Genomic DNA, 21,774 nt, shown 5'->3' with positions numbered 1-21,774 from the left:
CTCACCAGCCTTTGCAAATTTGTTTGGCTTGTTCTCTCAATATAAATTCTATTATTATATAAAAATCCAACCAAAGGCCCTCTTACTCAGCATACACATAATTCACCCCTGGAAGAGCATGGGAATGAGCCACATGAGGTAGCTATTAGTCACATTGCTTAATCCAGTTACACATACCATTACCTTAAGGAAGAGATTATAAGAACCTGTATAAAATAGAGTAATTGAACAAGACAGAACCCCCCTGAGTCCTAGGGCCATGACAACATCAAGGTAATTTGATTTGTTGGCCCTGATTTCACCACTTTCCAAGCTGGCAAAAACTGATAGTGCCATGAATAGGCATGCCCTGCCCCAAGGTACAAGGGCTTGTTACTTCATACTGTCTAAAAATATCCAGCAAAGCCCTGAGGTTGGGTATTGATTTGCACTAATTCATCCTGCAAGCATGAGTGATGCCCAATGAGGCATATTGCCAGCTGTTTGTTAGACTTTGCTCACCCAGATAAGTAGTAGGAATCACAAAACATCCTAAAGTTCTTGTCGTGCACAATGATTTTTTTCATGCTGTATTTAAACTTACAGTATGTTCCTTTTTTAAAGTGCTAAGACATTCAAGAGAGAATTGTTTTCAAAGTTTTTGTATGTATGAAAAGCACCAGTTTGATGTTGTGCTGAAATTGAGTGGAAAATAGAATTATAATTTACAGATGCAATCGCTTTTTAAAGAGTAATGTGCCTTTGTTCTAGAAAATGATTAATGCCATATGTAGTTTATTTCAATGTTTAGGGTAACATCCTGAGATTATTCTGTCTTTACAAAATTTCTAGTGATGGCTCAAAAAATCTAACTGGATAAAGAGAGCAATATGTACTTGCAATACTCAAAATGGTTCATCAATTTTAATTTAAAAACCAGTATGGGTTTATAAATTGTATTCCTAACTACAAGGATCCTTACCATTTGTTAATTTTTGCATCCATGTTATGTCTGAAGGTACTCGTTTTGCTTTTCAATAAACCCCCTACAGGTATACAGGTGATTATAAATAATTCAATAAAAAGAGACTATAGAAACATATTCTTCTGTTAACTGCTGTTTTATGAGATTTGAAGGATTTAAAATTCTGCAATGTGATAATAGAATGTAGTTTTGTATCTTAGTCTATTAAAATTTATTTGAGAATAGCAAAATGTTTTAGATCATACTTAAAATCTGGGAAATTTTGAATAAATTGCACATTTGGAACAAGTGTTTTTCTCTGTGATGTCTTCTCATTTAAGGTTAATGTCACTAAAATCACATATGGTAAGCTGATATATTTTATTGCAAGGCAAGTAAAGGCTGGCAAGTAAGCATGTCTGTTTTGAAAGTGTCAGCAGTTAGAGTGGAGTTAAATGTCTTACAACACTTGACAGAATCAGGATTGGCGAATATCTTTGACTTTACCTGTTCTCACATGTAATTTAGACTGTAGGATTTCTTATAAAAACTTTGTTAAAAATAGGAGCTTTGTGATTAAGAATTTTGTGCTGGGGATTAACTTATGTATTTTAATGAAATTTTATATCTTTTTTGCCAATATAGCAATAGCTGAATGGCAGTGTCTTTTCCCTGTAAAGTCTTAATAGTAGTTAGGGATCTTCTTCCTCTTTTTTAGCAGAAATATAAAAGCTGATATGTTAATTGATGTACTAAGAGAAGATTCTTTTTTGGTAACTTTACATAAAGTTTGCCAGCCTGAGAAATTTTATGACACATTGTCTACATTTAATGTTCTGTATATTATCCTCTTATTTATGCCAAATGTAAAAACCAGATTTACAAAACAGGTATACATTAATGGAACTCAGAAAGTTTTATGAGAGAAACCTGATAGGGTTTTTTGGGGTCTATTTTTATTTTTATTTTTTTTAGGGGCATGTTTCTGGATACCATTCTCCCTTCCCGTGATGACAATGGTATACGACCTGCCATTGGCCAGCGTACCCGTCTAAGTAAAGGAGATATTGCACAGGCAAGAAAGCTGTATAGATGTCCAGGTATTGCACCACAAACAAACCAAAAGCACATACTAGCAACTGTTTGACTTGTTGTTCGAGAGCAATGCTAAACTTTTTGAGTCAGCTGCTCAGTATTCTCTTTCTATGCTGGCAACTGACATAGGCTGCTGAGGAATCGAATCATAAAAAAAACCTTATGGATAAGGTCACTGGAATGCAAAGTACCTAAGGACAGATGAACTGTATGAAACTACATGACATTTCAATCTGCTTTTCTTTGCTGTTCAACAAGTAGAAAAATATGTTTAATATCACTTCTGGTTTGCATACTGGGTGGAGTCCTTTATTTGAATTCAAGCTGAGTGCAGAAGGAGCAAAATGAATTACTGCGCTTGGCTGTGAATCCATTATATTTTTTTAAAATGTGTCAATGAAAGAAGCGAGGACAACCAAATTGTAAACTCTTGTGTGGATGAGATGGTTAGATCTTTCTACAAAATTTCTATAGTTTTAACAGATACATTTAAAATTTAAGTATCTTCTGCCTAATTCTGTCATCCTATAATTCGAATGCATATTAATTTTTAATTTCAAAATAATGTGGTTGAGTCGCTATCTGTCTCAGAGACATTTGTGGCAAGCCTGGAGTAACCCAGAGTCAACGCTATGGTTTGTGTTGTTCTTTAGCGCTCTTTCTTCACTAAGTGCTGCCAGAATGGTGGAGATTTCAAAGGAAAAGTTTTAAATCTCATTGCTCTAGTTACTGCTGTTACCACTGTTAACCTTTGGTGCCAACCAAAGAAGTTCAGAAGTGCCTTCTCTCAGTCAGAATTTACCAGTAAGATCCTTGTGGGAGGCTGGACATCCCAGCTCTGAGCCACGTAGGCTTACAGCCATACTGCTCCTCATGGGAATGAATGACATCTCAGGAGCTGTTTCAACTTAGATACATTGCCACTTTTAACCAACTGATCAACACAAGAGGACTAAAGAAAGCAATCTTTCTGTTAAAGTAATGGAGTTGCTTCAAGTTTGTACCAGCAGCAATGAGATCTAATGAAGATTCACTGAAATGTGCTTTTCCTTTGTGCTGTAAGCACGCTGAATCAGACTCTTGTATATACTGAGAACAGGCACAGGGATTCTGGGCCTGCCAAAGCAGAAACCACTTAAACACCTTTTCTTTAACAACTGTTCCTTTGGGAACAATTTCTGCTCCTTCCTTTTGGTACAGAAAGTACTTTAATAATGACACACTTGGCAGCAGGATTTCTAATGAAAGCATACAGAGAGTAACAACTTCATGAACAAAAAGAATATGCATATATTTTGATAAAAGACAAGCTTGGAGGAAAAAAGTACATAAAACTGCTGGGCAAGTAAGAGGTAGTATCTCATGATCATACTGACTTATGAAAGGAAAAGAAAGGAAAGAAATTATAAACTAGTCAGTTTAGTATGTATATAATACTCTAATATGCAGTTTCAAATGTACATTTAGAGCTAGTGTTCAAACAGCTGTTCAGAGAAAATATCCTTTTCATATATGTTATGAAAATGTACTGAGAGTTATAATTTCTTTCAATGGCATGAAAGTCTTGTTGAAAGTTCATTTCACAGTATTGTAAAACCACTGTGGTTGTTCAGTAGCAGTTTGCATTTGAAAAGTAAGATTTTTTTTGCAGCACCAGTGAACGTGGGTCACATGAACAATAAAAATGAATGGTGGTTGAAGGATTATGCTCCTGTTTTGTCACCTAGATTTGCAAAATTTGGGATAAAATGTATTGGCTTTCCAACCTTACTTAAATGAGCCATGCCATAAAAGAAAGAGAGTTTTAAGAGAGAGGAAAAGGCAGAAGTTTTTCCTACAAATATTAACTAGCATGCTATTTAAAATGCTATTTTTTTCAGTTAATATTTTTAATAGAAGCTGCATAGCTGAATAACGCAACCCAGACTGAATCCAATAAAGAAATCAAATCTCTGAAAATTATCTAGTACTTTTGTTCTAATAAATTTTGTAGCAAATACTGAAACTTAAAATTCAGACAGGCATAAAGCTTTTGTTTTTATGTAAAGAATCAAATCATCGTAGTACATAGCAATAAAATCCCCGTTACTGTGTTGCTTTCGGAGGTATGTTTTATTTCCTATTTCAGACAAAATTATTAATCATGATGCCTGCTTATTATAAAACAGCAATGAATATTTCAATCCTTAATAATATCTGCATTTTTTCATATGTTCATTTGTGCTGCCTTAAATGCAATGCAATGAAAATGCAGAAACCAATGACTTAATCAGCATTTTCCAGAGACCCACACTTCTATGATAAAGAATTTCGTAGTATTGTGTGTATTTTGTTCAGAGTTCTAATTATTTCTGCAAACAATTGCAGGCCCAAGTCCTTTTTTGGGGCCGGTGAAGTTGAGCTCAGGGTTGCTGGGAAATACAGGTGATCCTCACAGCAGGGAAGAAGCTGAGCCTTCTAGGGTGTTTTAGATAGTCAGGATAGTCTAGTCTGATAGTATCATTATTCAGGAAGGGGCTTATTGACTAAGAAACAGTTCGGAGACTGGTGAAGCCAGAGTGAGATTTGATAACCTGCCTTTCAGCAGTGGGGTAAGTGCCAGGTCTCTAAAATGTAGCAACAGCAATTTTGGTTTGTTTTTAACTTTTCCTTAGGATTTTTGTAAAAGGAAAATGTAATTGCTGATAGGGATCTGTTACATTTTAAAACCAAATTATATTGTTATGTGATGGAATAATAAGGGGAAGGAAAACAACTAAGTTGAAGTCCTTCCTCTGCCAATCTAATTTTGAATTTTGATTGTCTTGGTATTGGAGAATAAAACTTGAAGTTCAAGGTTGGATGTATTACAGTTTTCAGACAGTCTAATTGAATAATAAAATGTGTTTTCTTCTAGCTGCTAAAATTTCAATGCTGGTCTGCCTCTATAGTTTTATATAGAAAGAAACTTTTATATGTTGTTTAATAGGAGCAGAAAAATAAGAAAGGAAAATGATGGAGAAAGATACTCAAAAAAAAGTGCATAAAGTGGGACTGCATAATGAATAGGAAAGTCTCAGAGTGGTGGGAGAAATTTGTTTAGAGGAAGAGAAGGTGGGTAGACGAAGTTCAGCAAATTTACAAAGTGCCTGGGTTAGATTTGAAAAGAATGTTCACCATCAAAAGTCAGCCTTTGTTTACTGCATAAGGAGAATTAGGGTTTTTGGATTAAAACAGTTTCCTTATAACTATTATGAGGAATCGAGTCAATAGTAAGACCCTGAGTTGCAGTAAACTGATTTAAGTCTTTGATTTAACAAGAATATGATCAGCAGTACTTATTTTTAGGGCTCTATGGCAGCTTTCTATGCTATATATGTATAGTTGTACAGACTTGTGTCTAAGTGTTAAAAAACTTAAAGAAAAAGGGTAAAATCAAATTAGCCATAAGTGATGCTATGCATTTGCTAGTGCTATGTGCAAAGGAATGAGACTTGGTTCCCTAAGTGTCCTGGGGGATCTGGGCTTCATCATTTGCAGATTTCACAGTAATCCTTGATGGGACTTGGCCATGTGTGCAGGCCAGCCCAGAGAGGTGTCACACTCAGGCAGTGTAATTAAACACTGCTGCAGAGTACACTGGTGGGAATGGCTTTGTATAAGCACATAATCTACCTGCTGCCTACACCCAGTGCTAATCTTTACAAGGAGAAGCAAAAATAGTTTCCCTCTCCTAACCATGGAAAGTCTTATTAGATGTCTAACCTTCTCAAGCTGTAAAGCAGAGGTGAGTGGCTTTTATGGCTAGAGTATGTGTGTGGGGAAAGCTAAAGTGGCATTTCTGCAAGTGGTCGAGCCTAGTAAAATTGATGTAAGGCATAACATTTGAAAGGAGGGAAAAAGTATCACAGAAAACCTTGGGAAATGTTAATGATTAACAAAGGAATAAAAATGTACAAATGCTTTTTAAAGCATTGTAAAGCATTACTATTTAAAGCATATAAGATTTAAGTTGTGATTGATATCTTCTGACTTGAAATATACTAAAATAAGTATGAAATGAAATTTAAATAAGTGGCCCTTACCACTCATTTTCCTTCCACATTTCTCTCCCAAAGTGGATTTTGTTACTAGTGGATGATTATACAGTAAAAAAAAAAATGTAATATTCTGTCTTATAAACCTAGTCATGAATACTGCAGTTGCTACAGTCCAAATACAATCTCTGTATTCTCTAGTGATAGAACTTTAACTGTTCCCCATTGCCTAGAAATGTGCTTTTCAACAAGAAATTCCCAAATATCACCCTATCTACTGCAGCTTTGGAAGCCAGCCTACAGCTCAAATCCCATAGAAAATTAATTCAGCTATTGATTGTTAGAAGCTGTTCCTGTTATAGCTCCCTTGAGTAATCGAGAATTTACAATTAAAAGATAAATATGGTAAAACACATGAAGCCCAAGTGTGTAGAAGGTAAATTTTCATATTAAATAGCTTTATTCTGTAATTCCTGGAAAAAAAAAAAAGAGTTCCATGACTCCTTTTGCAATTTAAAAGCCATTGTTTTAGGTCTGTACACATCTTCTGTATATGGTGAATGGACTTCATGAAACCATGGATGAGAGGAAGAACAGAGGGCTCTAAAAGGGGTGAGAGGAGTACCTGGATTCTTGTCAGTGTCTCACCTTTAGGCCCTACTGTCCTCCAACAATTTCACTGTTGGCTTTTTCTGATGTGCTTTACTTATGCACTGTAAGCTCTGGCACCGTTCACCAGCTCTGGGGTAACCCAGTACAGGACTCTGCAACTTAAATGTCTTTGCATTCGTTGTTGCATTAAAAAGAAATTGACCGGTTAGCCCAGGTTAACGACAGATATAGCCTTTTCATTGAAGGGTCTTTGTGCAGAAATGTCACTTGCTGCAGTTGCCTGCAACTTTTTAAAGATAAAACTGCGTTTTTTAAATGAAGAGAGGAAAATATTTTATTTTTGTGTTTAATTCCTAAAGGACACAGTGATGGTAGCTTCAGCTGTTACACTTCTTGAGAGCCATGCCACTCTTTCCTTTCTCTTATCATGATAATCATTTGAGTGTCAGAGAGCAAATTTAATGCCTTGAACATAATTTCCAGCTGATATAACAGTGTAGTTTTCCAATCACATCTTAGGTGCATTTTAACAAAACAGCTTTACAGCTGTGTTGTCTGTCTTTGTCATAGGCAATCCTTTCCTTTGTCCTTTTTTATTTAAGGATTTTCCAGAACATTTATACTTCATCGATATTTTGATGACACTGTTGTTCACCTGCTGGCAATGGTAATTTGAAAGCACTGCAGATCTGATTACACTGTCATGAGATAATATCAGATTCATATCTTCTGTCACACCTGCAAAATCAGTGGGAGAAAAAATTTGATTAAGGTCCAAAAAGATGCCTGACTAAGGTGAAACACCCTATCAAAGTCAGTTTTAATGTTGGAGAGTGGTAGTAACTTCCAATGTAGAATTTTACTGTGAAGATGATTTATTAGCCAGCATCTAGCAGCATGATTGACAGGTGAGAGAAGGGTGCTAAAAGCTTCAACAATAAAGAATATAAAAGCTCTTGGTATTTTAAGACGTTAAATTTGTTTTGCTTTTATTACTACAAATCACCCTTGCTAAGAGACTTTGTGGAATATAGGACTTAGTTTTCTATACCAACATAAATAAGCAAGTTTAAGTCAGATCAGTTTCTCATGTGGGTAAAGGACTAAATTAAATGAAACCACTGAAAAAATTCAGTGTGATGCAAATCATGTTGTGCTAGCATTTCTTTTAGTTCTTAAAGGCTGCCGTTTTTTTTAATTACCAAAAGAGTTCTATGTATAATATTGTAGGTGATTGACAGCAATGATATTTTTAAGGCTGCCATAATTTTGGTTATGTCAGCAGACAGCACACAAGTGAAATAGTTCATGGAACAAAAACATCCTGCATAAAATGGAATGAATGTCAAACTGGCTTAAAAAAAAAGCTTTTAATAAATTGTAAACTAACCAGTTTATTTTCCATTCTGCATCTGCAGTGAGTTAAATGAATTCTGAGTAGATATTGGAAAGATGCATTTTTCTCCGTTAGACACATTACATTTTATATTTTTACTGTAATTTGTTTCTTTCAGCCTGTGGAGAAACACTGCAGGAATCTACAGGCAACTTTTCTTCTCCTGGGTTTCCAAATGGTTATCCTTCCTACACACACTGCATATGGAGAATCTCTGTGACCCCAGGAGAGAAGGTATTTTAATGATCCTTTAGCTAGACACAGATACTATTTTCAAAGTAAAATATTGGATTTTTTAGCTTTTTATTTAAGTTTAAAAGATGCATATTAATTGAAAATAATGGAGTGTCATAAAAATGGGACCGTGGGTTCTGTACTATTGTCTTTACTTTGATCTGTGGCATTAGAATTCATCATCAATTCAATGGATGTGCCTGTGAAATAAAGACATGATTTCAATTTGCAGTATAGTTGCACCATGCACTCCCTTTAAAACTGGCTTCTAGTTCAGTTTATGGTTCAATATAAAAGTAGAAGAGGTGATTCAGGCTCCTGAATGGTCCATTTCCCAGCATGGGCAAGCTGACTGAGCTGTATGGGGCTGATAGCTTGGGCTGTGATTAAGGAAGTTCTTAGTGTGTTCAATAAGATGCTTCTGAAATGGAACCATAATAACATGAGTAAAGAATGTGTCACTGTGGGTGTTCCCTGGAATTGGTTCTAGTGCATATAGTTTTAATTTCTGGGGATCAATTTTATGGGGAAAAAGGCGGGGCGGAAATGGGCTCGGTGAGAGCAGTTTGGAGAGAGAAGTGTGCCAGGCTAGTGAGAGCAAAACCTGTCCTTCTTGTGTACACTTTAAAAATGTGCTACTAAATCTCATTTTGAATTATTGGCTCAAATATCAGGCTGCTTCAAAACAAATAAGGATAGAGGGAGTGATAAAAAGCTTCATCTGAGACAAAATATGCAGGAAAAAGAATGTAAGTTTCCTCATGTGAAGCAGTGGCTAGTAGCAGGCAGTCAAGTGCTAAAGACTAAAATACAGAATCCAAAGACTGAAATATGGAATCTAACGGGTTCAGTACTGGCAAGTTCAAATAGGAAGACCCAGTACTTGCCCCCAGATAGTTCAGTCATTTGTCTCAGAAATCTCCCACTATGTATGAATTGGACGTTCTTTTCTCCTGATTTTATTACTTTGTTCCGTGTTTCTTTCAGGTCAGGGTCCTGGTAGACACCAAGAATATATACTCTTGTTGCTCTAATAGGTCCTGAGGAGCTGTAAAGGCATTTGCTACTGTGGGGAATGAAAGAAAAGTCATTTGGAGAGTGTTTGCCCTCCTTTGGGCAAGAGCCAGAGCCAGGAAGAAAACTAAATACTATCTGCTGGGAGGAAAAGGGTGGCTCAGCATGTTGTCAGGGAAAAAATGAAGAGATGAATAAGAGAATGTTTGTGCAAAAGATGAAAATTACTCTAAATAGTAATTTTCTGTCCCCATTATTTGTTGCATTTTAGACATGATTGTGATAACAACAAAAATGGCTTAAGTTTTTTTCCACAGCTCCATTAAAAAAAAATAAAAAAGTGTGTTCATCTACAATTATTTGGTCTTGAAAAAAATTCTAATGTATGAGTCAATGTTGATGTTCAAGTATTTATATCATAGTTCAACTTTGTGTAAGCCTATCTATAGGCACTAATGTAATATGTCTTGAGTTTGTAACCACCACTGAAGCTGCATTATACTGGACAGAATATTAATGGGGGAAAGCCCCTGTGTTGAAGTCAGCAACGTGAGAGGACTGGCTCCTTTCCCAATTTATTCCTTTACCTTTTACTTTTGAGACTTAAGACTACATGGTAAAATGTAGCTGTAAAAGCTGTACTCAATATATCTATACACAGAAAAGTCTTGGAGGGAGGATGGTGTTATTAATGTTGTATGCCCCCAGCCAGGGAGAATCCTGCCTTCTGGTGTGTAGAAATTTTATTGGCGTAGGGAGAGTTGCAACTGTGCCAGTGTTTTATTTGAATCTGCCTTTTGAATAGATTACTTTTCAGTTTTCCTTAGTGTTTTACATGAAAGATGAAATAGGCCAGAAAAATCCTTGATTGATATGGGTAAAAAAATGCCACCTACAAAAACCTTGATTTGTATTACTGGTATTTGTTTTATATTTTGTCTTTTCTTATCTCAGGCAGTAGGAGGTATGATATATTCTCTTGGAAGCTGCAGTAGCACAATCCAATCTGCTGTGTAATCAATAATTCTTTAATTGTGCTGACAAATACCCATTGATTGCTTTTCCTGGGAAGCCTCTCAGCCATCCTGTCGCCTTGAACAAGCTCTGCCTTGTCTGTAGGTCTATTTAGTACTTTGCAGAATAGCAAATTGGAATTTTAAATATATTTAAGCTTGTTTGGTTCATGACCAGAAATCATGCTGCGACAGATTGGGGGTTCAGCCTATGTACAGCTAATGAATTCTGGTCAGTGTTAAGAAATTGCTGTATCATCAAATACCTTGGCATGCCAGAGTGAGAAAAGGCTGTGAAGGTTATTTCATGTAGTTTCAAAAGCAGGGGCCATTGAGGAGGCTCATTAAATTTTAACCATTTCCACTTAGATAGCAGCAGTTTGAGACATTGACATGATCACAGCTAAGTGCAACCATCCATTTCCCACCCCTATCCTGGCAACTAAGGTTTGGAAAAAGGTGAATTTCCAAACAAAAGCCAGAGAAGGAATCTGATGTTTCAGCTGTGTCATGGAAAAAAAGGAAGCTCGTGGTTAGAGTGGTGAGAGACCTCCAGGCTCTAAGGAGCTGAAGCGGTGGAGGAGGTACAGGTTGTGGCTTCTGTGGCTTGCTTCCAGCAGAGCCAGCTGGGTTTGTGTCAGCAGCTGTCTGCATCTCATCAGGGCAGAGAAAAGGGGCTCCCTCTTGTGCACCCCTCTGACTGCACAGATGGGGGGTGGAGTTGGCATGGCAGGGAAAGGACAGGACTGGTGAGGGCAGCAGGCTTTCCAAGCACTGTGGCTAAATGCAAACAGAGATACCTACTTACCTTTTGAGAAAAAAAGAAGGTAGGAGTTTAGAGGGAATCTGAACTGCAAAGTGAATGATTTGAGGAGAACAAAAGTTTTGTATGTTGGTGTGGTCTCTTTACTTGAAGGAGAAAAATTCTGCCAAGGACAGAGAATTTCTTGTGACTGAGAAAATGGTCTGTGCTATCTTCTGAAGTAGATTCTAATAGAAATTGGAAATGTATTAAAAAACTGAAGCAGAGTAAAGCAAATGAATGTTTTTACTTTTACCCAGCTCTTCATATTTCTCATGGTAAATAGGTGGTTTTGGAATTCTGGCAATATTTGTGCATTTATTTATTCAGTACATCTTCCTGAAGGACTGCCCCTGCCCGAGTAGTAAAGGCAAAACGTCCTGTGTGTTAAGTATCCATGAAAGGGTGCATAAAACCGAGAACTTTGAGATGAAACTAAACCATTTTATTTTATTTTATATTCCAGTTATGGTGTTAAAATTTTTACCTTGCATCTGGAATAATGGTAAATTCCTCTCCTTTTAACTGCCACTCACAGCTGCTTCATGGGCTGCCATGGAGATGTATTTTTGCAGTGTGAGGTACTTGCTCCTGTGCAGCAATTTGTGTTTGTTTTATAATAGGTTTCAATTGCAAATTTCTAGGATCAAAGCTAAGATAATTACAATTCTATGCTCAAATGTGAATGTAGAAGAATTTCAGTTAGAAATATTTATTTATGTACACTGAGGAACTGATTCTGAAGCAGATGAATTTTTTTTCCAAGTACACCTAAATCCAATTAAAAGGTATTATTGGAAGTAATTTCAAAATACAGAATATGAATAACTTTTAGTCTGCTTGTTTGGATTTATCCCTGTAATTGCAGGACATGATCCTAAGACTATTCCAGTCAGTCAGGGTTTGAACTGTAGCTATTGTGTCAATGTGTGATCAGGAAAAATCCTATTCCTGTGTTGAAAGTGTAAGTTTATGGCAGTTTAGGATTAATATTTCTAAGAGGGATAATATAATTTAATATAAGGGTAGTCCATGTTGTAAGTATTGAAAATATGCTTGTTTACAGATACTCTCAATAATACTTGGAGTCCAAGTTCAAAAGTTCCAGAAATGTGCAGATTTCATATTTCTCTATAAAAAGCTTTATTATGGGTTCATTAAGAATCATTAAGGGTCTGTACAATGTTTCTTATTAGTGAAATTTTTTTCAGAATTACTGTCCAACATTGTCAACATTTATGTGTCTGAAAGTAAAATATCTTGTCAAAACAGTAGTAGGAAAAGCACAAACTAAAACAATTATTTAATTTTTTTTTTATTTGCAGCTGATTATAGTCAGTGCTGGTTATAGTCAAAATGTAATGGAAGAGGAATTGGCATTAGAATTATCAAGTAACATATTTAAAATTATATTACTCTAATATTTTACCTAATTAGAATTCTGGAATTTTTATTTCTCAGTGAAAAACTCTCTGTGTAGTAGTTTGTCTTGAAATTGTGCAAATATATAAGATTAAATAAAATAAAGCTTTCATGTTCCCAAGAAACTTAGTAAAAGAAATAATTGAGGAGAGGATAATTAAATGTCTGAATGATTGGAATTCCATTACAGGTGACCACTCTGGCTTCCGTTCTTCAGAATGTTGTCGAGATTGTTTTTCTCTTTTTTACCACACATGATTTATTTAGGTCTTCTCATCTGGTTGCAGATCGTTTTAAACTTTACCACCATGGACCTTTACAAGAGCAGTCTCTGTTGGTACGACTATATTGAAGTAAGAGATGGCTACTGGAGAAAATCCCCTCTGCTTGGTATGCAACTGTTAAACGCTGCACCGTCCGCTGCTCCCCACTCACTGGGCTCAGTGGACCTGCTGTTGAACCCACAGCAAACTTGGGTTTCAGGTGTCTAGAATGGATCTAAACTTGGGGATGGGAAAAAAACCCTCTCAATGGCCTTCACTTCAAGCCTCAAGCCTTCCTTTCGCTGCAGCTTGCTATTATTCAGCTGCAAGTGTGGAAAGATGGCAACTATAAAATCTGCAAGATTTTGCTTTGCTTATGGATATTGAATTATGAAGCTGCCTTTTTATTTTTTTTTTCCAGAGAAATAGGGAAGAAGTTTACAGACAAATCTATAGAGCATGTGATGGGAGATTCATAGGTCATGTGATGAGAACATGCATCTGCTGTAGAGCTGTTGTTACGAGCTCTGTGCCTGTACCTTTAAGATTTGGGGCAGATTGCTTCTCTTTGTTCCTTGTGTGTCCTTCCCTGCTCATGCAGAGAAGACAAATGCAAAGCAATAATGAATTAAGTTTGAGTTGCAACTGAAATGTAAAAGCTGCAGTCATCCTATTTTAATTCAGAAGATTGGTGGGAAGATTTCACCTCCCATAATGCTGGTACCCAGATACAGAAGACAGCTAACAGGAATGTCTACTTTCTTGGCCTTGAACCGAAAATAAAGAAACAGTTAAGATCAGACGGCAATTATCCTCTTCTCCTGTTCTCTATCAACTAGAAAAACAGAAATTTTACCTACCTAGGCAGACTTTAAGAGGGTAATGTAGAATAGGTCATATAGATGTTACTTTTTTAAATCTCTTTGGCCCTTAGGCACAATCAGTTGAATTACTGTGACCTACATTTGTTCTGTTTTTAAGATTAGTACTCACTTTCCCCTTCCAAAATGCCTGTGTTTGTATGTATATTAACAACCTCTAACAATATTTTTTTCATTAATTCCTCTAAGGTTTTATGCTTAGACTTGTGAGCCTGACTGCAATAAAAAGTTCTGAAAGCTTTATAATAAAATCTTTGTGTGTTAGGTCCTGCTCTGCAGAAACACGTGCTTAACCATAGGCATATGAATAGTTCCACTGAGCTGGTTCTGCTACTTCTGCCTATAATGTTAAACACTTGTATAAATGTTTGCAGCATTTGGCTTCAGAGGCGGCAGAAAATGCAGTTACTGGTTGCATGTTTTTAGGCAGGTTTTGTGGTGACAAACTGCCAGAAGTGCTCACATCCACCGACAGCAGGATGTGGATTGAGTTCCGCAGCAGCAGCAACTGGGTTGGGAAGGGTTTTGCAGCTGTTTATGAAGGTAAGCCTCTTATAGATTAAAAATAATTTGGTTATGGAAGAATAATATTAACCAGATACCTTTTAAATTAACCATCCCCCACCAAAACTAACATATGAAATTAGTGTTTTATCATTAAGAGACAGTAGGTGCTAAATTACTAGACAGGGAATTTGAAACTCCTCACATGATCAGATTTCAGCCGCGCTCTTTTTCAGGGAAATCACTGATAATAATCATAAACGCTTTTTACTGGTCTTTAGTTTACTAAATATGCATGTTCTTGGGCTTAGTGTTTGCAAAGATTTCTGTTTGTACTTTCTGTTTATCCTTCAGAAAAAATCTGTCTTATATTTTCCATATACTCTGGAAATAGTTAACAAAGGCACCCATGCACATTGGGTATATTAGCAAGTCAACATTTACCTGTTTAAAATAGAACCTGTACTTTTCATGAAAATATTTTTTAAATTATATTAGCTGTTTCTTCGAACTGAATGCAAGCTTGAAGTGATAAACTGTAGGTTGAAATTCATAGATCATTATAAAATATGAGATTTTGCTTTCATTTTTCTCTTTCTAAAGGTTAGTAAACATCAATGAAGAATGTTTATTAAGTATATTTCAAGTGTGAACAAAAATTTAATTATTTTGACTCTTTAAATATATTCTGTAAAATGTATAGATTCAGATGATCCATAGTTACAAATTTATCCTCAACACTGTAGACATGTTTAGAGCTGTTAGAAATGCTGAATTATATTTGCTAACTAAAGTACATATAATGGTTTCAATCAATTGTGTTTTCAATAATTTATCTTCGGTAGATTTAAGTATTGTCCAGAACAATTTTATTACTAGTTTTGAAAATGGAAGCATATAATGTCACTTTGGGCATGGGGAAATTACAGAAAATGTAATTATTGACAGTAAAATGTTATGCCTTTATCAGCTATTTGTGGAGGTGAAATCCACAAAAATGAAGGTCAGATCCAGTCTCCCAATTATCCTGATGACTACAGACCAATGAAGGAATGTGTGTGGAAAATAACAGTGTCTGAAAGCTACAATGTAGGATTAACCTTTCAAGCATTTGAGGTAAAGCCTTTTAACTAATCTCAGACGAGCACCTAATGGCTAAGTGTCAGTGAAATTTAAAGGAATATTTATTAAACTGTGAATGAATTTGAGTTCTCTATGAAAAATTACCTCCATAATCTGTGAAAGTTTATCTTCCCCAGAAATTTTCAAAATATAGGTTTTTTATGTTATCTCTAATATTTTAATTAGAATGTTAAAATTACTGAAGACAGTCGCATTTTACCATGTACATCGTCTAGCTCAGCAAGCTCACTTCAATATTCTGTTAAATAACCAGGACTTTTTATTTTTTGCTAAATCTTATAGTCAAAAGTTAATGTGTGGCTGGAGAAAAAAACCACTGTGTTCTTTGGCCTCTGCTTTGAAAAGGAAAAAACCCTAAAACTAATATTCAGATCAAAAACTTATATTTAGTGAGGAAAGAATAAAAGATGTGGTGAGTCGTCATACCTGTATGTCTTTAGTGTCCATCATGCTGTGTATAACATTGCTACACTATGGTAAACTATTATATAAAAAAGAAAGAGTAATATTTCATGTCTGTTTTATTCCTACACAATACAATGGCTTCAACTTTGTAGATAAATTTAGGAGAATACTTTGAGTTAATTTGTTTTCTTTGAATATGTTTCAGTAGTAAGGGCATGAAGAACATTTTTTAAAAATCTAGACTTTTTGCCTTTATGTTGTACCTAGATCTAAATACAGGTAGAGTGAACAGAGCTGTAATTTCCAACCTGACACTTTAGGCAGACTTGCAGGCAGACTTCAGGGTTATGGCACATTTTTGTAATGATTGGTAGAAAGATTTGAGACAACAAGGGATTAGGACTTTATCAGCAATTATGAATATAAAATATCAAAGTTTTTTTATTATTATCATAGATTATACTTAATTTTCCTTTTTTTTTTTTTTTCAATCCTGAATTAATGTCAGTTCTAGTGCAGACAAGATCAGCTTCCCCTGATCTTCTGAGTCTGCATGATCTGGCTCAAGACTACTTACCATATAGTATGTTAGTCTCTTTATTTAAGCCCTGTTGAAAATGCATGTTTTGAGTACCTTTTATATAATTTGCTGACTAGATGTGGAGCTTTTCTAGTCTGCCATTGGTGCTCAGCATTTCTTAATGTGATGACAAGGGAAATGGCCCTATTCCTCTGCAAGAGAGACTTGCTGCAATATTTGGTCTGCATGCAGTTGATCAGCAATGGTTTGCATGTGCTTGAAGTGACCTCAGTTCAATATCATCGCTGGGAGAATCAAACATCTCTCCCTATCTTTCAGGACCTTTTTCTAGTCACCAAGTTAGGGACTATTTACAAGTGTGAGGATGGCATGCTTCTGCCTCACCATGCAGGAAATAACCAGAAGCAATGGACCAGCAAACAACAGAACATTTTAGTAGACAAGATTAGGGCCTTAGGAAGAAGTGTCCAGTTTTTCCTCCAGACTGTTTAGTATTCTGGCACTCTCTAGAGGTGAGACAAGTGGACTGACACCTCATAAGAAGAAAGAGGAAATTGAGCAGAAATATAGTCAGGGGCCAGTCTCAAATTGGGGCTTTGTGTGTTTTGAAAAGAAAAAAGAATTCCAACAATAGGGACTTGAAATGCTTTCCAGGGAGAGTCTGAGCTGTAATTCCAGAGTGGCAAGATGCCCTTGAGCACCAAATGAGGCACCCCAGGCAGGTACAAGACTGTTATATCTGTCTTTGTGGCACCTCTTACTGGCTCATCCACTGGGCTCCCTGCTGAGGATGGGAGTTGCTTTGGGAGCTGCTCTGGAGTGCCTGGACATTCAGCACTGATTTCCCTTTCTGCTCCCAGCTCTTGGAGGTAGGTGTTCTGGTTTTTGGTATTGAGTCCCACTCTGGACTGAATCCTTGATGCACTGCCCAGTAAAACAAAAAGTTGCTTAAAAATCGCTGTTCTTAGTTCCAGCTGAGATAGAAAAAAGTAAATGTCAGGCCAGAGAGTTATTGCAGTGTGTTTGTGAGAAAATTACTTCTCTGTGTTCTGAAAGGTACAGTTAAGTAAGAGGAATTCTCATTATCCCTATGTAATACTAGGAAAAAAAAACCTGTATAAATAACCTTCATTCTGAAATGAAAGCACTAGGGAAACTGAGAATTTCAAGCTGTATCAATGAGTCATCTTGTTTTGCCTGCTGTGGGCAACACATTTTCCACTGAGTGCAGGATTACACTTTCTTATTTGGCTGCTATACTTTCCACTGTCTGTGTGAGAGAAGAGATGTTGGGACTGGGAACTCCATATTTTTCATTGTGACAGTCACATTTATAATATTGTTCTTTGAAAATTAACAGGGTTTTTTTGTTAGTTTGTTTGCTTTTGTATTTAAGAACCTTTTTTGGCATGCAGTCTCACCAGCTAAAAAAATCCAGAGGGTTTGTAGAGCAGATTCGTATGAATCTTCCTCATTTGAGTGACCTTGTTAAACTCTGTGCAGATAGCTTGTTATAGCAGATAATTTAAATTATTTTTAAATAAATCAGGGAATAAAATTTCTCTGATCTACTGATTTCACTTGGCACATATTCCACATTTTATGATGGAAGTAGGCAGATATGTTTACCTGTATTGCAGTTTGACTTTATGAACAAATTTAACAATGACAAAAAATAATGTAAAGATTTTTACTGTAATAGAATTGCTCCTAGATTTGCCCTTCATATCCTTTTTCTCTTTTTTTTGGGTTCAATTTTAGGGGATTTTTTTTTTTGTTTATTTTAATTTTATTTTTTATCCTTTTTCCTGTTGGAGGAGTGCTAGAAGACAAAGATACTCTGGATGTGTATTTGTTTGGGTTTTTTGGTTTGGTTGGTTTGTTGTTGTTTTTCTAAACCTGAAACTACCTATGAGACATTTTTTTGAGATGAGATGTAGAGAATGTCTCTGGCTTACCATTTCTCTGGGAAGTTTCATAGTTTTCCTGCTCTTCTGTGCCTGCTTTAGTAATTTTTCTGATATTTTCTCAACTTAGTTCTCTGATGCCATTCAAATTCTATGTTTCTTCCAAGGCCTTCAGGAGCTGAGGTTATCTTTCAGTTTCCTATAGGAAATGCATTTTTCTGTAAAAAAATTTTAGATTTCTTTTTTAAAATTTGCTAATATTCTGTGTATTTCTTCTCATCAACATGTAATATCATGTGAATATCTTATGAAATTTTAGTGCTTCAGTAAACAAGATTTATGGGATCAGTCCAGTTACAGCCAAACTCACCAGGGGCCCTTTCATTAATTGGAAGAGATTTTCCTCGAGGAACAAATAGGAAGTAGGAAAAATAAGAAAAATAGGAAATATAGGAGGAAGCAGGAGGAATAAGAGACTATTGCAAGTGCAGTAGACCTTTGTATGGCAGTGTTCCCAGATGAGAGTATCACATAATCTTAAAATTTGAGGTACGGGAAAAAAACCCCACATTTTATAATTTCTTTCATTGATTACCAAGTACCATTTTTTTCTCAAAACCACAATAATTATCTGTTAGGTTATATATAGGTGTAACATTTCAATCCCTTAATATTGATAATGCTGGCATCACTTGCACTAGTAGTAAACTAAATATAAGTGAATATGGTAGAACAGCCACCTTTCAAATGGGTTTTTTTGAAACTCAGTCATTTTTTTGAAACTTTGCAAGTTGGTTGATTCTTATAGTCTTAGCAAGTTAGAAACTTACTCCTATAAAAAATGTATTTTTAGCTGTTCTGCCCAAAATAAAGTGATCCTTAGAAAAGAAATTACTAATTCACCTCAATGGAAATTTGGCACATGTAACTCAGAGCTGCACTGGGCTGGTGGATAATCATAATTTCCATATTGCCCATAAAAAATGGAAAAATGGAAACATGGGAAAAACCGGATGTTAATTAAATGTTTTAAGTACTGAAATGACCACAGATGTGTGGGGAAAATGCACAATTCCTTCATTGATATTAGTGAGCTTTGGACCAGCTCATTTCTCGATTTTTACAGAGATAACAAGGCAGACTTTATTTCAAATTGGAATATGATGTCATGAATTTATTATTTAGGTTAATGAAAATTTGGAATTGGTATTGTCAAAAACTTACCAGTGCTCCTGTACTATGTTAGTTGCATACAATTGCCACTAAAATCAACAATAGGTGGTTGCATCCCAAATCTTCCTGGCTTTCCTCACTCATTCCCAAACTCTGTCCCAGAACAATTCCTGATCAAAAATCTAGGAAATTACAGTAAATGGCAATATGGTTTGTGACAGAGGAGTGGGTGGGAGAAAATTATGCATGTAAATGCCTGGAGAATGGGAAAGTTGGAAAGAAGACAAAGAAATGTTGCGTGTAAGTGCCATATTTTGATGCCACTAATATGGCACAAAATGAAACAGTTCCTTCCTCCCAAATTTTCCTTTTACATAAGAAATATTAATGTGCAAAATGGAAGTTCCTTAGTCTGTGATGATTACTGAGCTTCATGTTGGTCATGGTGCACAAACAGAGCAGAGAACCAGTGGCTACTTCTGCTTACTGTGAAGCTTAGGTGCAAGAAAAACTCTCTGGAGAGCAAATGTAGACTTTTCTGGGCTTAGTTTAGACTTCTTTATTGATTTAACAGAATATGGATGTACTGAATTGGATTTGAGGCTTTCTCCAACCCTTCTACTTGACTGTGATCCTGTTACCCTCTCCATTCTCTCCATCCCTAATCTTGCCTCTCCCAATTCAGCTAGTTAGTTTAATAAGAGTTTTTTAATAGGAATTATTTTTGAATGCTTGGATCTTGTTAATTCTTTTATTAAATAAGACTGAGCGATGTGAAATATTCCAGCAGTAAAATGACCCTGCTCAAGAGGGTTTTTAATTTTCTTGAGAAAGACACGCTCTCAATAAAGACAAGCATTGTAAATGATCTATCTTATGGACAAGGTCATATTTGGGCTGCTACTGCTTTCCTCTCTGGTGCAATTCCCATTCTGATGGACTCTGCAAATACTATGATGTAAGGAGCACAAGGCTCACTACTCAAGCAGACATGCACACATGCCCACTCACATATTAGTCTGTGTTTCAATGTCATCCAGCAGAAAGTTTAAATGGAAAGGGAAATTTTCAGTTGCTCTGGTTTCAGTAAGTTTCTCCATCAGTACAGCACAGATTCACTCATTGACCCAGAAAATCAAAAGAGGACACTTGAAGTCAGGAATTGTGCAAGAGAAACTGGACACATTGGCCACTGAAAAATTAGCTTCTTTTTGTCCTCTCTTCTGTTGACTACTTAAGAGCTGATCATTTTATATGTGTGTTTGGGTCTAATTTTTCAGATGTATCAAATTCCTTATGCACCGCAATTTTTTACCTTTATCCTGCAACATCAGTGAACAGTGACAAATGCAAAATTTTACTTTGTCTGGGGGATAAAAGGAGATTCCAAAAATCTTATCATATTGTTGAAATTTGAGCTTTTTAATATTGCTAAAACAGTGAATATTTCTGACCTGTTTAGTTTCTGAGCCATTAATCTTCTTTAGTTGAGTGTACATGACAAAAGAGGACTTGACTTGAGATGAAAGCAGAAGTTTAACAGAGCACTAGGAAGCTTAGAGGTGAGCATGTCTTTTTTAGGTTTTTTTCCCCTGTTAGACTGTTGTGTCCTTAGTAACATTTCAGTATTTTTTTTTGTGCAGAAAACAAGTATAGTTAAATCCATTCGATGATGTTCATTCATCTTCCTGCTGCTTGAACCCTAATCAGAGACCTGAACCTTAACTTTGAAAAAATTTAAATTATTATTATTATCTGCCTGATATTTGTGGTCAAGTTCAGGTAGGTAATTTTGAAAATTATGTTTTACAGATTGAAAGACATGACAACTGTGCGTATGACTACTTGGAAATCCGAGATGGAACAAATGAGAACAGTCCTTTGATTGGTCACTTTTGTGGCTATGACAAGCCAGAAGACATTAGATCTACCTCTAATACCCTGTGGATGAAGTTTGTTTCTGATGGAACTGTTAACAAAGCAGGGTTTGCAGCTAACTTTTTTAAAGGTAAGTGTTAAAATATATTTTGAGAGTTATGAACAGCTTATCACTTCTTCTTGGATTAGAAAATTATGAAGGGATATTAAAAATATTTCTCAATCTTTTTTTTACTACTAGAATGAATAGAATAATTCTTCTGGGCATAAAATTTATTCAAAACAAAATAATAAATGTTTTTGAATCTCCTAGTAAAATGTGTCCAAAGACTGAAAAAACATATTCAGCACAACTTTCTACTGGCTTCAAGTTCAGTTAATCAACTTAGTTCTGAAACATACCTCATTTTGAAAAATGGCACATTTTTTACATTGTGTTATCAAATATAAAGTTAAACAATGTAATTGCAAATGGCTTTTTTTTCCTGTTTAAGATTTTTTCCCTTTTTTGTCTAAATCTTGTAATTTTTTT

The 21,774-nt window shown here is 35.7% G+C and overlaps 1 protein-coding gene across 2 annotated transcripts in view; it reads left to right on the top strand.

Annotated features, from left to right (window-relative positions):
• Window positions 1–21,774, top strand: part of TLL1 (tolloid like 1) — a 126,133-nt gene that overhangs the window by 74,909 nt on the left and 29,450 nt on the right. For both annotated transcript variants that reach the window (XM_058803297.1, XM_058803296.1), the window contains 6 exons: window positions 1,919–2,043; window positions 8,181–8,296; window positions 12,835–12,937; window positions 14,118–14,234; window positions 15,166–15,311; window positions 21,177–21,372. In XM_058803297.1, the coding sequence (XP_058659280.1) occupies window positions 1,919–2,043; window positions 8,181–8,296; window positions 12,835–12,937; window positions 14,118–14,234; window positions 15,166–15,311; window positions 21,177–21,372 (803 nt within the window). The remainder of the gene's footprint in view (window positions 1–1,918; window positions 2,044–8,180; window positions 8,297–12,834; window positions 12,938–14,117; window positions 14,235–15,165; window positions 15,312–21,176; window positions 21,373–21,774) is intronic.

The sequence above is a fragment of the Ammospiza caudacuta genome, chromosome 4 (assembly GCF_027887145.1).
Source record: "Ammospiza caudacuta isolate bAmmCau1 chromosome 4, bAmmCau1.pri, whole genome shotgun sequence".
Lineage (NCBI taxonomy): Eukaryota > Metazoa > Chordata > Aves > Passeriformes > Passerellidae > Ammospiza > Ammospiza caudacuta.
This window is presented reverse-complemented; position numbering and strand designations above follow the sequence as displayed.